A 22,484-nucleotide genomic window follows, 5' to 3' on the forward strand; every position below is an offset into this window, starting at 1 on the left:
TATCAACCTTGTTTATTAACACGGGCTTCCTGCTTCAGTCTCTGTGCATGCTGATGTAAAACGGGGTGTTTGAGTAAGAAAAATGATCACGGCAAAACACAACACAGGTCCTGAGAGAAAGGCAGAAGACCAGTGCTTCAGAAACCAGTTAATCCTAGTATGAGATGTGTTTTAAGTAGTCCAGAGTGTACTGTTACAGTTGTTGTTTCATGCCCAAAATGTCAGCTGTTAAACTTTAAACTCGATCAATTTCTTAGAGGGCATTCCGTTGTGACACTCTTACAGAGAGCGCACAGAGATTTTAAAGTGGCTTTATTTATTTATTTATTTATTTTTGGACAAATTAAAGTGAAATCATTCTCTGTATTGAATAGTCTTTACTACAATGCTGTAACATATGACAGATTTGACAGAACATTAAACCAAGCATAACAAACAAAAGTACATATACATGAATTTTCTGCATTTATTTCAGCAATTTATTGGCTTCTTTAGGTTCTATTACTTAAATACAGCTTAACAAACTGCATCTGAAAATTATCTTACCACAGCTCAGAATCTGTATCGTAAGGATACCTCAATAAGACAGAGTGTGAACTTCCTGCTAGAGAAGTTTTCTTCACAAAGTTTAAGGACGGACTTAATCTGAACACAGAATGTAAACAAACAAAGATGCTGGTATTCTGCTTAACTCTTACTGTGCTGTCTCTCCTTCTTCTTCTCCACTTTTGTTTTTTCACTCATAGCTCAGAACCTCGTGTTTCTTCTGATTTGAAGGCACCATGAACAACACAGCAAACCTGACCTCTCAACAAGGTTTGTGGTGCAATGTGACGGTTGCAAACACCACCTGGGTTTACCGACCTGCTGTGAACTCTGCTCTTAATGATGCCATTTCAGTAGTGGTTATAATCATAATCATCATCACCATGGTTTCACTTGGATGCACCATGGAGGTGTCTAAGATCAAGGTGACTAAGATCAGCAGTGAATGCGAATGTATATGTGGTTTGTGTATATGCAAAAAAGCATTGTGACAAAGCTTGAAAAAATTACACGTAAGCAGGATTTTCGAGGATGTCCTTATGCCTGACAACACATTCCAGTTCCTGCAAGGAATTGCTGGCCATGTTTAGATAAAAAGGATAAAATAAGTAAATATGGTTAATGTGAAATTCTCACATGTCGGCAGCAAACCATGCAATCCATTCATGAGAAATGACACAGGGATAAAAGTTGTAAACACATAAACATGAAGAAAAGGAGGTGCTAAAAGCTGTGGAAAGTCATGACGCCAGCTGAAATCAGTAAATAGAAAGCAATCCTGCCGCTTAATGCAAACTAATTTCCGCAGTTTCAGTCCCAACTGAGCCTATAAAAAGGTGTCTCATTACCAAGGTGTCACACAAGAAACATCTGATGAAGGGTAAAACCAACAAGATTTCTCAAGACCTTCGCAGCCTTATTGTTGCAAAACATAGTGATGGCATTAGTTACAGATAAATGTCTAAACTAGCGAAGGTTCCAGTGTAGCACTTTTGGGGCCATAATTTGGAAGTGGAAAGAACATAATTTCACCATAAAATGGATATGACCAGGTGCTACCAGACAGACGAGAGAAAAGAAACATCAGAAGAGTTCAAGTCCAAGAGTCAAGGACAGAAAGACCTGGACTCAGCAGGTACGATTGTTTCAAAGAAAACAATAAGTAATGCATTAAACCGCCATAGTCTGTAAGCATGCTCATGAAGCAAGACTCCATTGCTGAAGAGAAAGCATTTTGAAATATGTTCAAAGCTTGCTGAAAAAAATTTAGACACATCTGTGAAATACCGGGGGAATATAATTTGGTCAGACCAAAACAGAACTCTTTGGATGCCGTAATGCACACCATGTTTGGAGGTCAAAAGGCACTGCACATTACCCTAAAATCACCATACCGACAGTGAAGTTTGAAGGTGGGAACATCATGGAGTGGGGGTATTTTTCAGCATATGGCATTGGCATGCTTCATATAATTGAAGGAAGGATGAATGGAAAAATGTACCGGGACATTCTTGATGAAAATCTGCTGTCATCTACCAGGATGATGACGATAAAACAAGGGTGGACGTCCCAAACACAGATCCAAGGAAACTCTGTTAGTTATGGATATGCCTGGTTTAAATTTCTTTGCATGTGTGGATTGGATGGGTTGTTAGTGACATCTGCCTTTGAAATGATGTCAGTACCACCTTTAGAAATATATTCACTTAGCAAATTGGTAAAGTGTTCAATACTTATTCAATACTGCCTTTGAAATGGCAAGGTGTCACCTGAGTGAGCCGGAATAGGTGGCAAGAGTGAGGCAAGACTATGCTTCTCTGCTCCGACTGCTGCCCCATGACCTGAACCTGGATAAGCATCAGGAAATGGAAGGAAGGAAGGAAGGAAGGAAGGAAGGAAGGAAGGAAGGAAGGACTGATTATTTTTACTCAAACTGGAATAAAATCTTCAAATATTTACAGATACAGGATTTCGGAATAATACTTATTGCTATGAATACAGAAAACTGAAAGTTTACCTTTTTGAATTGAAATGAACTTTTTAACATTTTGAAGTGTGTTTATATATCCAGTGATATTATTTCTGATCAGTTTTCTACCTTCTTCTGTTTCCAGTATCACCTCATGAAACCTAAGGGGGTGGCTATTGCAGTTGTGTCCCAGTATGTGATCATGCCTCTTACAGCCTTTTGCTTGGCTAAGGTTGGTATTACGTTAAATAAGATTAGAAATAATACTTCATATGAAGTTAGTTCCCCACAAAATTTTTGAAGAGATTCATAATAAAAATGAGAAAACTATATAAACTGACTTAACCAGAAAGAAGATTAATATTAAAACAAATCAATTAAAAAAAAAAAGGCATTTTCTTTTTCCATGCTGTCGGGATACTTCACAAGAGCTCTCATTTTGGGTAATAAAGATCTTTATGATATAAGGGGGCCTGATTATTCATGATTTTTTTATGTGAGGAAAATCATTTTAAATTCAACTCTGAATTTAACAGGGAACCAATGAAGAGAAGCTAATATGAGGGAAATCTGATTTCTCTTTCCAGTGTCATTTAGTACTCTTGTTCTTCACCCTATAATACATAGTGGCCCAATATAATTGAATTTGTGTTGCTGTACCAGTATATAACTGACACCAGATCAGCACTTGTATCACTGTTAAACCTTGTTACTGGCATCCTGTAAGAGGTTATTGTGATTTTGTGTTACAGGGGTTCCAGTTGAGGGATATAACAGCTGTGACTGTTCTGGTCTGTGGCTGCTGTCCTGGAGGACAGAACTCCAACACATTGACTCTGGCACTAAAGGGGGACATGAACCTCAGGTACACATGGGAAGTTATATTCTTGTAATACATTTATATTAAAAATGTAATTTGAGGTGATCATAACCCTTGTCTTTCCCTTCAGCATCGTGATGACTTCCTGCTCCACTTTGTTGGCTATGGGTATGATGCCTCTCCTGCTCTACATCTACTGCCAGGGTTTCCCCAGCGTGCAGAACGCTGTCCCATATGTTCAAATCATCTTATCGCTGGTCTTGACCCTTGTCCCGTGTGGCATCGGCATCCTCATCAACACCTACAGGCCGCAGTATTCGAAGAGGGTCACAAAGGTTTGTGAAGAGAATGAAGGTCAGACAGATCACTAGAACTGATTAACAGTGTTGATTAATCAGTTGGTGCAGGGATGGCAAATAAAGACTTTAATAACTGATATTTGTTATGTTGTTTAACAAAAAACAAAAGACAACAGAAAACCTGTGGATTCTATCATCTTGAATATTAGGATTTACTGATTTTTTTTCACTTGACAGACAGAGAAACTGAATAACTCTAGACATCAATCTGTGAACTGATACAATTCCTGAGACTTGATAATTCATAAGGCTTTGGACACTTTGGACACACATCAGATCTCCAAAGAAAAAAGCATGCTGAATATCTATAATAATGTTAAATGGGTAATGTGTTAGGAATGAAGAAATTCCATCTGATGGAAACGAGAATCATTAACCTACAGAGAGGTGAATTCAAAGATACCCGAAAATCAAAGAAAAAAAATATGTAAAAGGTTAGTGCATTTTGCTGAAATTTCATTGTAGTTTGCAGCTTGTCTAAGGATCTCAAACAGATACCTAATGGTAGTCAGAGTGCTGTTGCCTAGCCTGTAGAGGTCTCTGCGTTCCTTTGATAAACCCCCGCAAACCATCACTGACCCACCTGCTCTCATCTGTGAAAAGCACAGGGTGGACCTGCCAATTCTGGCATTCCATGGCAAATGCCAAATGAGGCTCCACAGTGTCAGGGAATGAGCAGAGGTGTCACGGTCTGCGGCGGGCGGACCGTGTGTGGGAGTGTGAGGTTCCAGGTGCAGACATAGACGAGGAGACAGTACTGAACTTGAAACGAAAAGCGAGCCTTTATTTGGGCTGATTAACGTGGCAAACAACAGAAAGCACAGAGGCAAAACTAAACTAGAAGCTGAACTGGGAAAACTAAGAACTGACACTAAACTCAGACAGCAGGGAAAGCGAAGACAGGGTGACAACGATGCATATGGGAGACTACTATGAACAGGACTCTGTGCTGGAACAACAAAGAACTATACACGTAAGCAACATGACCAGCACAGAGTCCTGAAACCTGGCGTAACATGGGGGAAGTTGAACAGACGACGCGGCCACGAACAAAGGAAGACTGAGGACTTAAATACACACATGAGGTGATCAGGGGAAGTGGAGACACATGAGAACACAGCTGACTAGAAGGAAACATAATGACAATACAGGGGAGAGTAACACTAACACTAACTACAATGAACAAAGAACACCATACTCTTTCAAAATAAAACAGGAAACACAGAGACATAGACATGGAGATAGAACATGAACTTAACCTAACCACAGACATGAAACATGACAGGTAGACACACGGACCAGGGAGAGATGATAAAAGGGACTAAGAAACCCAGGACTAAACTGCAAACTAGAAAACAACTAGATGCGTTAAACTACACATGTGGATACAAAAAATATGCATTAGAACTTAAACCCTGGGCCTCATGGCCCAGTACCGTGACAAGAGGGCCCAATAGAGGACGTCTGGCCCTCAGGCCACCCTTATGAAAGAGACATTCACACAATTTTATAGGGCTCTGACAATGCTCATCCCGTTCCTCCTTGCACAAAGGAGCAGATACAGGTAGAGCAGGGGAAGCTACCTGAACGCTACTCCCACAGAGGTCATTATATTTTTAATAATTTTACATCTTCACTCCGTACAACACTCTAGCTCCTCTGGAAAAAAAAAGACTCAAATAGGAAGTACTTGACTCCCTGGTATAACTTTCAAACGGGCATCTTAAAAAAGATAACTCGTAGGCTGGAGAGGAAATGGTGTCTCACTCATTTACAGGATCAGCCAGGAAAAATATTTTCTGGCTCAATAAAAAAAGAGGATTTAAAATCCTCCTCATCACATACAAGGTCTTAAATCTTGAATCGATTTTTAAGACTTCATAATACCATTTCACCTTAATAGAGAACTTCTGCTCTCAGACTGCAGGCTTAGTTGTGGTTCCCAGAGTATTTAAAAGTAGAATGGGAGGCAGAGCCTTCAGCTGTCAGGCTGTTGCCTCTTCTGTGAAACCAACTCCCAGTTTGGATTCGGGAGACGGACACCCTCTCTATTTTTTAAGATTAAGCTTAAAACTTTTTGACAAAGCTTATAGTTAGGGCTGGATCAGGTGATCCCGAATCCTCCCTTAGTTATGCTGCAATAGGTCTAGGATGTTGGGGCTTCTGATGAAGTGTTTCTTCTTTACTCACTATGTGTTTATACACCACTCAGCATTTAATCATTGGTTATTATTAATCGATGGCTTGTGACTTTGTCCTGTTTTCCTCCTCTCAATCCGAACTGGTCACAGCAGATGGCCACCCCCCAGTGAGCCTGGTTTTGCCGGAGGTTTCTTCCTGTTAAAAGGGAGTTTTTACTTTCCTCTGTGGCCAAAGCGATTGCTCATAGGGGTCATATGATTATTGGGGTTTTCTTTGTTTTCAATGTATTATTGTAGGGTCTTTACCTTACAATATAAAGTGCCTTGAGTTGCCTCAATTCAACTTGAGTTGAGTTGAATTGACAACAGTCAGAAATGATGAGGTTGGAAAAATCCCAATGGCCTCCATTTCTGTTTTGAGTGTTGTCTTGTTGTTGATTTCATCAACATCCGAGCCACTAAAACTGATTAACAACCCCCTCTGCTACTTAACTGACCAGATCAATATCCCAGAAGTTTAATTTAATTGATGCTATACTCTGAAAAGTGTTCCTTTAATTTTTTGAGCAACATAGAACCAAAAGAGAAGTCAAACACTGATTTATTCCCTCTCTTGTTGCTGTTGTTAGGTAGGCATCATTATCTTGCTGATTTTTACTGTGGTGACCTTGATCTTAACCACTATTGCAAACGGACGCTACATCCTGACTCTGCTGTCTCCTTCACTCTTGGCCATCGCTGGTCTCATGCCTTTGATAGGCTACTGCTTTGGCTATGTCTTCTCTTCAATCTTCAGACTCAGCCACAGGTAGGTTATTTGCTTAATTCAGTCATTGATCGGTATTATCAACATTGATGATCCTATGAGGTTTGGAAAAATATGTAGATAGATCTCTCGACTTGTGAATAATCCTTCCTTGCCTTCAGGGAGCGGAGGACCGTTTCCATGGAAACAGGCTGTCAGAATGCCCCGCTGTGCTCCACCATATTGAAGGTAGCCTTCCCTAGCGAAGTGGTGGGTCCTCTGTATCTATTCCCGGGAGTCTACTTTGTGTTTCAGTTGTTCGAGGCGGCGATGATCATCATGCTGTTTTGGTGCTACCAAAGGTTCAAGAGAAAAGAGAAAGGTAAGAGTGACAGCAGGTTTCAGAGGTTACATTTTACCACAGGCCTTTTATTACACAAGATAAAAAAACAAACAAACATACAAACACAACATTTTCGCTTAAAATAAATTCATTATGTACATAAATGTACTTTTTCCAAGATCTTGTCCACCAAGTACCAACATTATCACTGAGAGAGAAGCTATGGAAGCATCTAAAAGAAGCATCAAAAGTTTCCCGGCTAAATAGTTGGATAAATATGTGGAGTGGTCTGTGAGGAAACATCTGCTTCTTAATGTAAAAAAAGATCAGACAGACAGTGATCAACTTCAGACGGGAGAGCATGATGATGTGGTGGAGTACAGGTATCTGTCCACAGAGTGGGTGTACACAAACAGGGGGTGAGCAAGGAAACAAATTTATTGATTTAGAGGAGCTTATTGAGTAATAGTTAATATTTTTCCTTTTATTTACTCATTTATTTTCATGAAAGTATTTCCAAGAGGAGGAGCTTCTTTAGCACTTCTCAAGATGCTTAACTCACCTGTGCATTAGATGGCACTTCTGCACAACCAGAAGCTTCCATGTGTCATTTGAAACAGACAAAAGGAGTAAGGAGTGACAACATGAAAGGAATTGATTTTATGACACAGAGAAAAGCGAAGAACGTGGCCCAATAGGTAAACATAGCATTATATACACCTGTAAACATATTTCTCATGTTTAAACTGCAGCTGTTCATTTCTTGAAAATCATCTGGAGGATTTTGGTCATTTCTTCTTTTTCTGCTTTCTGCAGACAGACTTCTAGGTTTAGGCGTGCAGTTCTCACCTTCAGCACACTCCAGACATCAGTCTTGACACTTTAATGAATGACACTTTGTTGTGCTGTGTTTGTAGTGTGTTTGTGTTTTTGTTTACTTCAACAGAAACAGACATTTGCAATTTATGTGCACACAGCATGTGAGCAACATTTAAAAACCCCTTGAAGATCTCCAGACATCATGCTCTTAGGGAGGTGACGGGTGGTCGCAACTTTTCTTACAGTGGGAGAGGGGCAAGGATGAGCTTGGCTGAAGGTATAGAGATATATGATGTTCTGTTCAATGTTCTTTGTGTAAGAGTGTCTGTGATAGGGTATATAAGATGTAAGGGCGGTGGCCACAATTGTGTCTGAGTGAGGGAGAGAAGAAAACAAGGGGATCACGAGTAGCTACGGAAGAAACAGAAAATAAAGGCATTAAAAAGGGAATATAACAACTCCCACAGCAGCCCGAGGTGTGTGCGATGCTCGTTCTGAGTAAATTGTTGGAGCCCACTGTACACGGTGTTTACACCTTGGAAGAAAATAAAGTGCCGGTGAAGCAGTTTTCCTACGCCTCCTTCTGTCTCTTCAATAGCAAAGTTGACCTGTGCAGTAAGCTTGTTACCGGCTACGAGCCAGTCACGGAACCCGAAGTAACAGCCAGAGGTCTTCTTACTATGGTTTGGGGCCATGGACCTGGTGAAGCAACACTAGGGGCTCTTTTCCAGGATTAAACTCTGCAAAGTGCCAAGAGAGAAGGAGAGCAAACTTTTTTTTCTCAGACAGCAGAGAGAATGGGGGCGCCGGGAGATGCTGAAGGGGACGACAAGGTAATGCACTTCAATAACATTAGCAACCCATTTTTGTCGGAATGCCCATGAAGTGGCAAAGTTAATATGGACCGTGCTACTGACAGAAACAATAAGATCTGTAGTGGCAACCCCTTCATCACAGGCATGGAACTAACGTCAGTGGAAAGCGTAGCAGCAGCCAATATGACAGGATTTGAAGCTGCATGGCATCTCACCCCGCCACCTTCAACTCACACCAACCCTTTCTTAACACCAGTAGCAAAGCAGAATGCAGTGTGTAGCGAGTTTAAGCAGTTTCAGTACTCAGACTGTGAAGGCCCTGGAAATATTACATCTACACCACTTGCAGTGGGACAGCATGGCACACATGATCACCTTTCTTGGATTATTACATCCCCCTCATGCAGCCAGCCATTCACCGCCATGAACTGTACCTGCAATGTCCCTATAAAACCACAGTTTACTGAGCCAGCGAAGCTACATATTATGCCAGGTACACCCCAACCTGCCCAATTCAGCTATGAAATGCCAGCTCAGGGCTACTTTTCCCCGACACCTCGCATGGTAACACAACCACCAGCAGGGGTGTGTGGGCTTTGTAAGCATGGCCATGGCTACAGTTCAAAACAAGCCATGCCAGGGCCACCAGCACTTGGAGAAGCATCAAGTGGTGGTGGCTCACACAGATGTGCAGCCTCGCAAACCCTCTAGCATCCCGATCAGAGTCTTTAACCCTAGGGCTACAGCTGTTACCTTAAAGTGGGGTGCAGTGGCTGGGGTTCTTCAGCCTGTGCAAGTCCTGGAGGGGTCGGGGAATCACCCACCAAGGGTCTTGGCAGTCCTCGAGATTGATAGCACTGCCCCTGCTTCTGTGCCAAGCCATTGGCAGACCCTGTATGCTGAGAGCAGCCCCGGTTTCACACACGTTGCCCATTGCGGACTGGCAGGCCTGCTGAGGTCCTATGGTGACGTCTTCTCCACTGGCTAAAATGACCTTGGTCGCATCAGTGTCGTCCAGCATGACATCTTGACCATACCAGGGCCACCAGTTAAGCACTCGCCATGCAGGATGGCATGAGACAAACAAATAGCGGCCGACCAGCAAGTACAGCAGAGCCTGGATGCTGGGTCAGCTCAGCCTAGCAATAGCAGCTGGGCTGTTCCAATTGTGATGGTGAAAAAGAAAGATCAGAGTCCCCAACTGTGTGTGGACTATAGACCACTAAATGAGCGAACTCTTAAAGACGCTTAACCCCTGCCACGCATCCAGGATACCCTTGACACGCTTTCTACTGCCAAGTACTTCAGTACAGTAGACCTGACATCAGGATACTGGCAGGTAGAGATGGCCTCCAGAGCCCGAAAAGATAAGATAAGATAAGATAAGATAAGATAAGATACCTTTACGGGTACAAAAACCAGCTGCATTTGTACCCATAAGGGATTGTTCTAGTGGATTGTGATGCCTTTTAGGCCATGCAATGCACCGGCCACATTCCAAAGGCTTATGGACAGAGTCCTGGCTGGGCTGCACTGGGAGACGTGTTTAATGTACCTTGATGACATCATTGTCCTGGGTCAGGTTAGCACCCAGATGCTGAATTGGCTCGAGCAAGCGTTCATCAGATTGCGTGGAGCCAACCTACAACTGAAGCCATCTAAATGCTGCCTGTTCCGGGAGCAGGTTGCCTATCTCGGCCAAATCATCTCTGCTGGAGGTATTTCCACAGATTCAACAAGTGACGGAATGGCCTGCACAGCGGGCCCGCACAGCGGACCGTCACAGCGGCGTTACAGCAGCCCCTGTCCTGGGTTACTCTCTGGACCAGGGTGACTTGTTCCTCGACACTGATGCCAGCGATTGTTGGATCGGAGCAATCCTTTTCCAAGTGCCAGGGGGCGAAGAGCAGATCCTGACTTATTGGAGCAGGTGGCTGTCAGCTACCGAACAAAACTACTGCACGACCAGGCGAGAGGTTCTAGTAGTTGTGGCATTCACTTCCCACTTCAGACAGTAGGCCATTGCTGGGTAGGCCATTCACTGTCCAGACTGACCATAGCAGCCTTTGCTGGCTTTAGAGATAGGGCGAGAAGTTCAGCCATCAGGGAGGGGCTCAGAGTAGAGCAGCAACTCTTCCACATCAAAAGGCACCAGTTGAGGTGGTTTGTGCATCTGAGAAGGATGCCTCCTGGGCGCAGTGTTCCAGGCATGTCCCACCGGGAGGAGGCCCCCGGGGCAGACCCAGGACACGCTGGAGAGATTATATCTCTCAGCTGGCCTGAGAACGCCTTGTTCTGCCGGACAAGCTGGGAGGTGGCTGGGGAGAGGGAGGTCTGGGCTTTCCTGTGGCTGCTGCCCCCGCAACCCGGTCCCAGAGAAGTGGAAGAAGATGAATGGATGGATGGGATGGACCAGCAACATACAAGATATTTGTCACAATTTTGTTTATAAATAAAAAACAAACAAAAGCTGATATATATGTATATATGACATTTTGCAGAGGATGTCACAATTTATTAATAAAAACACAGTAAATAGTGGTGACAAAATTGGGCTTGAAGGCCTTGAAGGCCTGATTTACTCCTTGAATCATACATTTAATTTATCTCTGAGACAAATAAAAAAAAAAGAATGGACAAAAATGAGAGGTTTGGGGGTAAGTACATGGACTCGAACACAACCAACAACAAGCCGCTCTGGTCTTTCGGGAGCTTTCAATTGATCGTGATTTCCACTCATGACTTCACATATAATATCCAAGCACAGCACACACACAAACCACTCCAGCTGTACAGACACCAAACACAATATGTAGATTACTTGTGGTCGGAACAACATATATGTTCTGAGATGAAAATATTACTTCTAAATAGATGAGACATTATTTAAAAACTAAAATAAAGTGTCTTGTAGTGCTATTGTAATATAATATTCTATTTTATTTTAGTTTTATTTGGAGGAGGATGATCTCCTCTGTAGGTGCTGAAGTCAGCTGTGCACTAGATGGCACCTCTGGACAACCAGAGGCCTCCATGTGTCATTTGAATCATATAAAAGGAGTGGCAACACAAAATGAGTTTATTTTATGACAAAGAGACGAGAGCAGAGCAAAGGAAGAATCTGACCTAAAAGGTAAACCAAGCATTGAATACACCTGTAAACATATCTGTTATCTGTTTATTTCTTGAAAATCATCGTGAGTTTTTTCCTCATTTTTTTCTGCTTTCTGCAGAATAGCTATTAGGTTTAGGTGTGCAATTCTCACCTGCAGCAAACTCCAGAAGTCAGTCTTGACTTTTTTATGAAGCATTGGTGGGCTGTAGTTTTTTTTTCATACAGCACAAAATGAACAGAAAACACACATGTGCAATCTTGTGAAAGCAATTTGTGTGCACACAGCATGTGGACAAAGGAGTGCGCAATTTGAAACAATTAAATGCTGCGTGTTGTTTCTCAGTAGTGCACAGGTTAACCAGATTTAAGTAGCTTCCAGTGAGGAATATGCATTGTTTAGTTAATTACTTAATTAGTTAGTTAGTTAAACATGTTGTACCCAAGTGTTAAAAGTCAAGAAAAGATTCACTGTATTTGCACCGTATGTATGTATGTATGTTAGAAATGGAGAAGAAAGTGAACTTTTAAATCACTTGAATTAAATTCCTGCAGGACATGTTCTGTTTCTAGCTTAAATTAACTCAGCGCCATTCCTAAAATTACTTTTACTGAAACATCAGCTTGTTCCGCATGATCATTTTGACACAGCCAACCTTACATAATCTATCATGTAGTCGTCTTCTAACAAATGGGACTAACAAAGGTTATCTTATCTGGTAATCTTATCTTTACATTGGGAAGCAAAATCTGAGTTTACAGCACCATATATGTCTTGAAAGACGTTCCAAAAGAACTTGGAGGCATTTCAAATTTTGACAGTTTGCAGCACATGTAACTGTGATTTTCAAAGCTGGCAAAGTTCTTGTAGTGCAATTAATTTTAAGTGGTGTCTAAATTCTGGGTAGTCTCAGGGATAGGAGACAAACTATACTGTAAGTAATTTTAAGTATTGCATAATGTCTTGTTAATTTTGTGGAAAATCCCTCCATCTTACAGTTCTTGTTTCAACTTGTAAATGCGTTAGAATTTCCGAGATGTGGGCTGTATAATGGAGCAGAGTAACATTGCTGGTTTCTTACAGGAAAGGAGACCCTCCTTTGTGAACAGTGATTGTAAAAAACAAACAAACAAATTAAATTAGACTTGGCTCCATCATTATAAGGTCATAAGCCTGCAAATTTTGTTGGTATTAAGTTCTTCTTAAACTTTGTTAAGGGAAAGCAGTCCTCAATCTCATGCACATCAGTGTAGTGAGTATTAAATACAGATGTTAAAAAAATGATGTAAAAGGTCAAATTATGCATTTCATAATATGACCAACACCCTGGAAAATACAACAGATTTTTAGAGTAAGATAGGAAAATATTGTTTGTTTTTCTGCAAAATTACCATGAAATTAGAGAATACTTCAAATTACTTAAGCACGACTTAAGTTTACTTACAGTATTATTATTTCCTTGTTCATGTAAAAACATAAACCCTTTATTCTGGTCTGCCTACGTTTAAGTATTTAAGTGCAATTACATTATAATTTTAAATGTAACACTTTGAAATTCCATTTAATTACAGGGGAATTTCCCCCTTAGTTGTGAGCCGTATTATAAAGTGCTATCCATAAAACCCCTACTTATCAACCTTGTTTATTAACATGGGCTTCCTGCTTCAGTCTCTGTGCATGCTGATGTAAAATGGGGTGTTTGAGTAAGAAAAATGATCACGGCAAAACACAACACAGGTCCTGAGAGAAAGGCAGAAGACCAGTGCTTCAGAAACCAGTTAATCCTAGTATGAGATGTGTTTTAAGTAGTCCAGAGTGTACTGTTGCAGTTGTTGTTTCATCCCCAAAGTGTCAGCTGTTAAACTTTAAACTCGATCAATTTGAACACAAAGTTCTTAGAGGGCATTCAGGTGTGACACTCTTACAGAGAGCGCACAGAGATTTTAAAGTGGCTTTATTTATTTATTTATTTTTGGACAAATTAAAGTGAAAACATTCTCTGTATTGAATAGTCTTTACTACAGTGCTGTAACATATGACAGATTTGACAGAACATTAAACCAAGCATAACAAACAAAAGTACATATACATGAATTTTCTGCATTTATTTCAGCAATTTATTGGCTTCTTTAGGTTCTATTACTTAAATACAGCTTAACAAACTGCATCTGAAAATTATCTTACCACAGCTCAGAATCTGTATCATAAGGATACCTCAATAAGACAGAGTGTGAACTTCCTGCTAGAGAAGTTTTCTTCACAAAGTTTAAGGACAAAACTTAATCTGAACACAGAATGTAAACAAACAAAGATGCTGGTATTCTGCTTAACTCTTACTGTGCTGTCTCTCCTTCTTCTTCTCCACTTTTGTTTTTTCACTCATAGCTCAGAACCTCGTGTTTCTTCTGATTTGAAGGCACCATGAACAACACAGCAAACCTGACCTCTCAACAAGGTTTGTGGTGCAATGTGACGGTTGCAAACACCACCTGGGTTTACCGACCTGCTGTGAACTCTGCTCTTAATGATGCCATTTCAGTAGTGGTTATAATCATAATCATCATCACCATGGTTTCACTTGGATGCACCATGGAGGTGTCTAAGATCAAGGTGACTAAGATCAGCAGTGAATGCGAATGTATATGTGGTTTGTGTATATGCAAAAAAGCATTGTGACAAAGCTTGAAAAAATTACACGTAAGCAGGATTTTCGAGGATGTCCTTATGCCTGACAACACATTCCAGTTCCTGCAAGGAATTGCTGGCCATGTTTAGATAAAAAGGATAAAATAAGTAAATATGGTTAATGTGAAATTCTCACATGTCGGCAGCAAACCATGCAATCCATTCATGAGAAATGACACAGGGATAAAAGTTGTAAACACATAAACATGAAGAAAAGGAGGTGCTAAAAGCTGTGGAAAGTCATGACGCCAGCTGAAATCAGTAAATAGAAAGCAATCCTGCCGCTTAATGCAAATTAATTTCAGCAGTTTCAGTCCCAACTGAGCCTATAAAAAGGTGTCTCATTACCAAGGTGTCACACAAGAAACATCTGATGAAGGGTAAAACCAACAAGATTTCTCAAGACCTTCGCAGCCTTATTGTTGCAAAACATAGTGATGGCATTAGTTACAGATAAATGTCTAAACTAGCGAAGGTTCCAGTGTAGCACTTTTGGGGCCATAATTTGGAAGTGGAAAGAACATAATTTCACCATAAAATGGATATGACCAGGTGCTACCAGACAGACGAGAGAAAAGAAACATCAGAAGAGTTCAAGTCCAAGAGTCAAGGACAGAAAGACCTGGACTCAGCAGGTACGATTGTTTCAAAGAAAACAATAAGTAATGCATTAAACCGCCATATTCTGTAAGCATGCTCATGAAGCAAGACTCCATTGCTGAAGAGAAAGCATTTTGAAATATGTTCAAAGCTTGCTGAAAAAAATTTAGACACATCTGTGAAATACCGGGGGAATATAATTTGGTAAGACCAAAACAGAACTGTTTGGATGCCGTAATGCACACCATGTTTGGAGGTCAAAAGGCACTGCACATTACCCTAAAATCACCATACCGACAGTGAAGTTTGAAGGTGGGAACATCATGGAGTGGGGGTATTTTTCAGCATATGGCATTGGCATGCTTCATATAATTGAAGGAAGGATGAATGGAAAAATGTACCGGGACATTCTTGATGAAAATCTGCTGTCATCTACCAGGATGATGACGATAAAACAAGGGTGGACGTCCCAAACACAGATCCAAGGAAACTCTGTTAGTTATGGATATGCCTGGTTTAAATTTCTTTGCATGTGTGGATTGGATGGGTTGTTAGTGACATCTGCCTTTGAAATGATGTCAGTACCACCTTTAGAAATATATTCACTTAGCAAATTGGTAAAGTGTTCAATACTTATTCAGTACTGCCTTTGAAATGGCAAGGTGTCACCTGAGTGAGCCGGAATAGGTGGCAAGAGTGAGGCAAGACTATGCTTCTCTGCTCCGACTGCTGCCCCATGACCTGAACCTGGATAAGCATCAGGAAATGGAAGGAAGGAAGGAAGGAAGGACTGATTATTTTTACTCAAACTGGAATAAAATCTTCAAATATTTACAGATACAGGATTTCGGAATAATATTTATTGCTATGAATACAGAAAACTGAAAGTTTACCTTTTTGAATTGAAATGAACTTTTTAACGTTTTGAAGTGTGTTTATATATCCAGTGATATTATTTCTGATCAGTTTTCTACCTTCTTCTGTTTCCAGTATCACCTCATGAAACCTAAGGGGGTGGCTATTGCAGTTGTGTCCCAGTATGTGATCATGCCTCTTACAGCCTTTTGCTTGGCTAAGGTTGGTATTACGTTAAATAAGATTAGAAATAATACTACATATAAAGTTAGTTCCCCACAAAATTTTTGAAGAGATTCATAATAAAAATGAGAAAACTACATAAACTGACTTAACCAGAAAGAAGATTAATATTGAAACAAATCAATTTAAAAAAAAAAAGAAAGCATTTTCTTTTCCCATGCTGTCGGCATACTTCACAAGGGCTCTCATTTTGGGTAATAAAGATCTTTATGATATAAGGGGGCCTGATTATTCATGATTTTTTTATGTGAGGAAAATCATTTTAAATTCAACTCTGAATTTAACAGGGAACCAATGAAGAGAAGCTAATATGAGGGAAATCTGATTTCTCTTTCCAGTGTCATTTAGTACTCTCGTTCTTCACCCTATAATACATAGTGGCCCAATATAATTGAATTTGTGTTGCTGTACCAGTATATAACTGACACCAGATCAGCACTTGTATCACTGTTAAACCTTGTTACTGGCATCCTGTAAGAGGTTATTGTGATTTTGTGTTACAGGGGTTCCAGTTGAGTGATATAACAGCTGTGACTGTTCTGGTCTGTGGCTGCTGTCCTGGAGGACAGAACTCCAACACATTGACTCTGGCACTAAAGGGGGACATGAACCTCAGGTACACATGGGAAGTTATATTCTTGTAATACATTTATATTAAAAATGTAATTTGAGGTGATCATAACCCTTGTCTTTCCCTTCAGCATCGTGATGACTTCCTGCTCCACTTTGTTGGCTATGGGTATGATGCCTCTCCTGCTCTACATCTACTGCCAGGGTTTCCCCAGCGTGCAGAACGCTGTCCCATATGTTCAAATCATCTTATCGCTGGTCTTGACCCTTGTCCCGTGTGGCATCGGCATCCTCATCAACACCTACAGGCCGCAGTATTCGAAGAGGGTCACAAAGGTTTGTGAAGAGAATGAAGGTCAGACAGATCACTAGAACTGATTAACAGTGTTGATTAATCAGTTGGTGCAGGGATGGCAAATAAAGACTTTAATAACTGATATTTGTTATGTTGTTTAACAAAAAACAAAAGACAACAGAAAACCTGTGGATTCTATCATCTTAAATATTAGGATTTACTGATTTTTTTTCACTTGACAGACAGAGAAACTGAATAACTCTAGACATCAATCTGTGAACTGATACAATTCCTGAGACTTGATAATTCGTAAGGCTTTGGACACTTTGGACACACATCAGATCTCCAAAGAAAAAAGCATGCTGAATATCTATAATAATGTTAAATGGGTAATGTGTTAGGAATGAAGAAATTCCATCTGATGGAAACGAGAATCATTAACCTACAGAGAGGTGAATTCAAAGACACCCGAAAATCGAAGAAAAAAAAATATGTAAAAGGTTAGTGCATTTTGCTGAAATTTCATTGTAGTTTGCAGCTTGTCTAAGGATCTCAAACAGATACCTAATGGTAGTCAGAGTGCTGTTGCCTAGCCTGTAGAGGTCTCTGCGTTCCTTTGATAAACCCCCGCAAACCATCACTGACCCACCTGCTCTCATCTGTGAAAAGCACAGGGTGGACCTGCCAATTCTGGCATTCCATGGCAAATGCCAAATGAGGCTCCACAGTGTCAGGGAATGAGCAGAGGTGTCACGGTCTGCGGCGGGCGGACCGTGTGTGGGAGTGTGAGGTTCCAGGTGCAGACATAGACGAGGAGACAGTACTGAACTTGAAACGAAAAGCGAGCCTTTATTTGGGCTGATTAACGTGGCAAACAACAGAAAGCACAGAGGCAAAACTAAACTAGAAGCTGAACTGGGAAAACGAAGAACTGACACTAAACTCAGACAGCAGGAAAAGCGAAGACAGGGTGAGAACGATGCATATGGGAGACTACTATGAACAGGACTCTGTGCTGGAACAACAAAGAACTATACACGTAAGCAACATGACCAGCACGGAGTCCTGAAACCTGGCGTAACATGGGGGAAGTTGAACAGACGACGCGGCCACGAACAAATGAAGACTGAGGACTTAAATACACACATGAGGTGATCAGGGGAAGTGGAGACACATGAGAACACAGCTGACTAGAAGGAAACATAATGACAATACAGGGGAGAGTAACACTAACTACAATGAACAAAGAACACCATACTCTTTCAAAATAAAACAGGAAACACAGAGACATAGACATGGAGATAGAACATGAACTTAACCTAACCACAGACATGAAACATGACAGGTAGACACACGGACCAGGGAGAGATGATAAAAGGGACTAAGAAACCCAGGACTAAACTGCAAACTAGAAAACAACTAGATGCATTAAACTACACATGTGGATACAAAAAATATGCATTAGAACTTAAACCCTGGGCCTCATGGCCCAGTACCGTGACAAGAGGGCCCACTAGAGGACATCTGGCCCTCAGGCCACCCTTATGAAAGAGACATTCACACAATTTTATAGGGCTCTGACAATGCTCATCCCGTTCCTCCTTGCACAAAGGAGCAGATACAGGTAGAGCAGGGGAAGCTACCTGAACGCTACTCCCACAGAGGTCATTATATTTTTAATAATTTTACATCTTCACTCCGTACAACACTCTAGCTCCTCTGGACAAAAAAAAAGACTCAAATAGGAAGTACTTGACTCCCCGGTATAACTTTCAAACGGGCATCTTAAAAAAGATAACTTGTAGGCTGGAGAGGAAATGGTGTCTCACTCACCATCAGCCAGGAAAAATATTTTCTGGCTCAATAAAAAAAGAGGATTTAAAATCCTCCTCATCACATACAAGGTCTTAAATCTTGAATCGATTTTTAAGACTTCGTAATACCATTTCACCTTAATAGAGAACTTCTGCTCTCAGACTGCAGGCTTAGTTGTGGTTCCCAGAGTATTTAAAAGTAGAATGGGAGGCAGAGCCTTCAGCTGTCAGGCTGTTGCCTCTTCTGTGAAACCAACTCCCAGTTTGGATTCGGGAGACGGACACCCTCTCTATTTTTTAAGATTAAGCTTAAAACTTTTTGACAAAGCTTATAGTTAGGGCTGGATCAGGTGATCCCGAATCCTCCCTTAGTTATGCTGCAATAGGTCTAGGATGTTGGGGCTTCTGATGAAGTGTTTCTTCTTTACTCACTATGTGTTTATACACCACTCAGCATTTAATCATTGGTTATTATTAATCGATGGCTTGTGACTTTGTCCTGTTTTCCTCCTCTCAATCCGAACTGGTCACAGCAGATGGCCACCCCCCAGTGAGCCTGGTTTTGCCGGAGGATTCTTCCTGTTAAAAGGGAGTTTTTACTTTCCTCTGTGGCCAAAGCGATTGCTCATAGGGGTCATATGATTATTGGGGTTTTCTTTGTTTTCAATGTATCATTGTAGGGTCTTTACCTTACAATATAAAGTGCCTTGAGTTGCCTCAATTCAACTTGAGTTGAGTTGAATTGACAACAGTCAGAAATGATGAAGTTGGAAAAATCCCAATGGCCTCCATTTCTGTTTTGAGTGTTGTCTTGTTGTTGATTTCATCAACATCCGAGCCACTAAAACTGATTAACAACCCCCTCTGCTACTTAACTGACCAGATCAATATCCCAGAAGTTTCATTTACTTGATGCTATACTCTGAAAAGTGTTCCTTTAATTTTTTGAGCAACATAGAACCAAAAGAGAAGTCAAACACTGATTTATTCCCTCTCTTGTTGCTGTTGTTAGGTAGGCATCATTATCTTGCTGATTTTTACTGTGGTGACCTTGATCTTAACCACTATTGCAAACGGACGCTACATCCTGACTCTGCTGTCTCCTTCACTCTTGGCCATCGCTGGTCTCATGCCTTTGATAGGCTACTGCTTTGGCTATGTCTTCTCTTCAATCTTCAGACTCAGCCACAGGTAGGTTATTTGCTTAATTCAGTCATTGATCGATATTATCGACATTAATGATCCTATGAGGTTTGGAAAAATATATAGATAGATCTCTCTCTATATATATATGTATAGAGAGAGAGAGACAGACACACAGGCAGGTAGATAGATATGACTTGTAAATAATCCTTCCTTGCCTTCAGGGAGCGGAGGACCGTTTCCATGGAAACAGGCTGTCAGAATGCCCCGCTGTGCTCCACCATATTGAAGGTAGCCTTCCCTAGCGAAGTGGTGGGTCCTCTGTATCTATTCCCGGGAGTCTACTTTGTGTTTCAGTTGTTCGAGGCGGCGATGATCATCATGCTGTTTTGGTGCTACCAAAGGTTCAAGAGAAAAAGGTAAGAGTGACAGCAGGTTTCAGAGGTTACATTTTACCACAGGCCTTTTATTACACAAGATAAAAAAACAAGAGTTTACAGATGTCTGGCTGATCATTATTTCACAAAAATTCAACTGTGAATTGATAAAGTGTGGGTTAACTCACTGAACTACATCCAGGTTGCAGCATCTCAGATTGGGGGCTTTGTATTACTGAAGTTGCCATATTTCAAATATATTAGATTAAACATTTTTAAATTTTGTGTTTGAAGAAACAGTACTTTTAGCACTACACAAAGTATAGAGCAGAAAAATACAGATATATTCTTTATTGTACCTTTATGGGCTTGTAAATTGGGCGATACCTTCTAAGGTACTCTTGTTGTTCCCTTTCATGTTGTAGGTTATGGTGACCAGTCTTGAACCACTAATGGCAATATTATACTCATGTACTGGTACCCAAACTGACCTTTTTAAAAAGGTGCCACGTTAGATACAGTGTAATTTATTCTATATATTTTCATTATTAATACTGTATTTGCTTTGATTGCTAGTCATTTAAGTGGTCTCATTGATCACCGAAAGCATTATGCGCCTCACATCTGCCTCAACATGTGGCAACAGTGCTAACCAATGCACCACTCTGACCTGAGACGAACACACAATAAATGTCAGATGGTATTAAATGCTCAAGTACGCTTGAGCCTCAGTTAACAGCACAGTTAAATGCTCATTTTTTAAATACATTCTGGATTTAATAATTAGTTAGTAATTATTATTAACATCTGGCACTCTGAAATAGTTTAATTGAGTTCAATTCAATTTTATTTATATAGAGCCAAATCATAACAGTAGATGCCTCAAGGGAGTTAAGTACTAATATATTATATTAAGGTCTTGAATTCTGAGTTTTTTCAATAGAGAAAACCCCCAACAATCAAACGACCCTCCTATTAGGAAGCACTTGGCCACAGTGGGAAGGAAAAACTCTTGTTTAACAGGGAGAAACCTCCAGCCGGCTCAGGGAGCGGCAGCTATCTGCAGCGATTGGTTGGGTTGGAGTGGAGGAAGACCTAGTTTACCTAGTTATTCTAGACACAGGAACTTGAACACATAGTACATTACTAAACACACAGTCTGTGGTTGAAGCAGCAGAAAAAAAGAGGCAGAGAAAATGAACAATTCCACCATCAGGTGTGGATGAGCGAAAACAATACACAAGATTATGACCTGAGTCGTAACAAACTGCAAGCACCAATGAGCCCACAAAAAGGTTTCTGGCTAAGAGTCTCTGCTGCCTGTTCTTGTTTTCCATTCTACACACAAAAAAATGGCAAAACGGCGCCAAAACACTCCATCAAAGAATAACTTTGTGATTGTGTTTTGTTTACCAAATCTTAGGATTTTACATCTAACCACAGGTTGAGCAACTTTTGTGTCAAATCTTAGTTTGTGTTAATGCATCTGCTTATCTGACCCACAGAGCCTTACCAGCCTGCGGCCACTGGAGAGGATCTGAAAGAGTCTGATGTGTGATGTCAATTACCACTCATATATTTCTCTATTAGTGTGCACTGTTACACCAAAGGGGATCCAGACGAAGGAAACAAAATCATACAGCTTACTGAACAAACAGAAAAATGTGCAACTGTATTTCTTGATTATTATACCATATTGTTATGAAACCTGTTAATGTTTCAGTAACTTCAGTTACAAAGCACCAGTGAAAAGAAAATCCAGTTTTAAATAAATTTTTGAAAAATTAGAGAAGTCTCTTTTTCCTATGTCATACAAACACAACATTTTCGCTTAAAATAAATTCATTATGTACATAAATGTACTTTTTCCAAGATCTTGTCCACCAAGTACCAACATTATCACTGAGAGAGAAGCTATGGAAGCATCTAAAAGAAGCATCAAAAGTTTCCCGGATAAATAGTTGGATAAATATGTGGAGTGGTCTGTGAGGAATCATCTGCTTCTTAATGTAAAAAAAGATCAGACAGACAGTGATCAACTTCAGACGGGAGAGCATGATGATGTGGTGGAGTACAGGTATCTGTCCACAGAGTGGGTGTACACAAACAGGGGGTGAGCAAGGAAACAAATTTATTGATTTAGAGGAGCTTATTGAGTAATAGTTAATATTTTTCCTTTTATTTACTCATTTATTTTCATGAAAGTATTTCCAAGAGGAGGAGCTTCTTTAG

At 40.6% G+C, this 22,484-nt stretch overlaps 2 protein-coding genes across 3 annotated transcripts; both read left to right on the top strand.

Moving 5' to 3' along the window:
* The first annotated feature begins 656 nt into the window (after positions 1 to 656).
* On the top strand, positions 657 to 14,144 carry LOC146371967 (hepatic sodium/bile acid cotransporter-like). Its single transcript, XM_084953885.1, has 7 exons — positions 657 to 971; positions 2,661 to 2,747; positions 3,268 to 3,380; positions 3,466 to 3,670; positions 6,465 to 6,643; positions 6,763 to 6,962; positions 14,056 to 14,144. The coding sequence occupies exons 1-7, from the start codon at positions 783 to 785 to the stop codon at positions 14,082 to 14,084; spliced, it is 1,002 nt and encodes a 333-aa protein (XP_084810011.1). The 5' UTR covers positions 657 to 782; the 3' UTR covers positions 14,085 to 14,144.
* Positions 11,080 to 22,008, top strand: LOC146371968 (hepatic sodium/bile acid cotransporter-like). Of its 2 annotated transcripts, none has more exons than XM_084953883.1 (7): positions 11,080 to 14,280; positions 15,946 to 16,032; positions 16,557 to 16,669; positions 16,755 to 16,959; positions 19,745 to 19,923; positions 20,100 to 20,294; positions 21,758 to 22,008. In XM_084953883.1, exons 1-7 carry the CDS (start codon positions 14,092 to 14,094, stop codon positions 21,801 to 21,803), a joined length of 1,014 nt encoding a protein of 337 aa, XP_084810009.1. In that variant the 5' UTR covers positions 11,080 to 14,091; the 3' UTR covers positions 21,804 to 22,008. The 2 variants fall into 2 exon arrangements, with proteins under 2 accessions (XP_084810009.1, XP_084810010.1); XM_084953884.1 differs by having other exon boundaries at positions 11,084 to 14,125.
* Positions 22,009 to 22,484: the final 476 nt, after the last annotated feature.

The sequence above is a fragment of the Perissodus microlepis genome, chromosome 15, assembly GCF_051167445.1.
Source record: "Perissodus microlepis isolate ML-2025 ecotype Zambia chromosome 15, ASM5116744v1, whole genome shotgun sequence".
NCBI lineage: Eukaryota > Metazoa > Chordata > Actinopteri > Cichliformes > Cichlidae > Perissodus > Perissodus microlepis.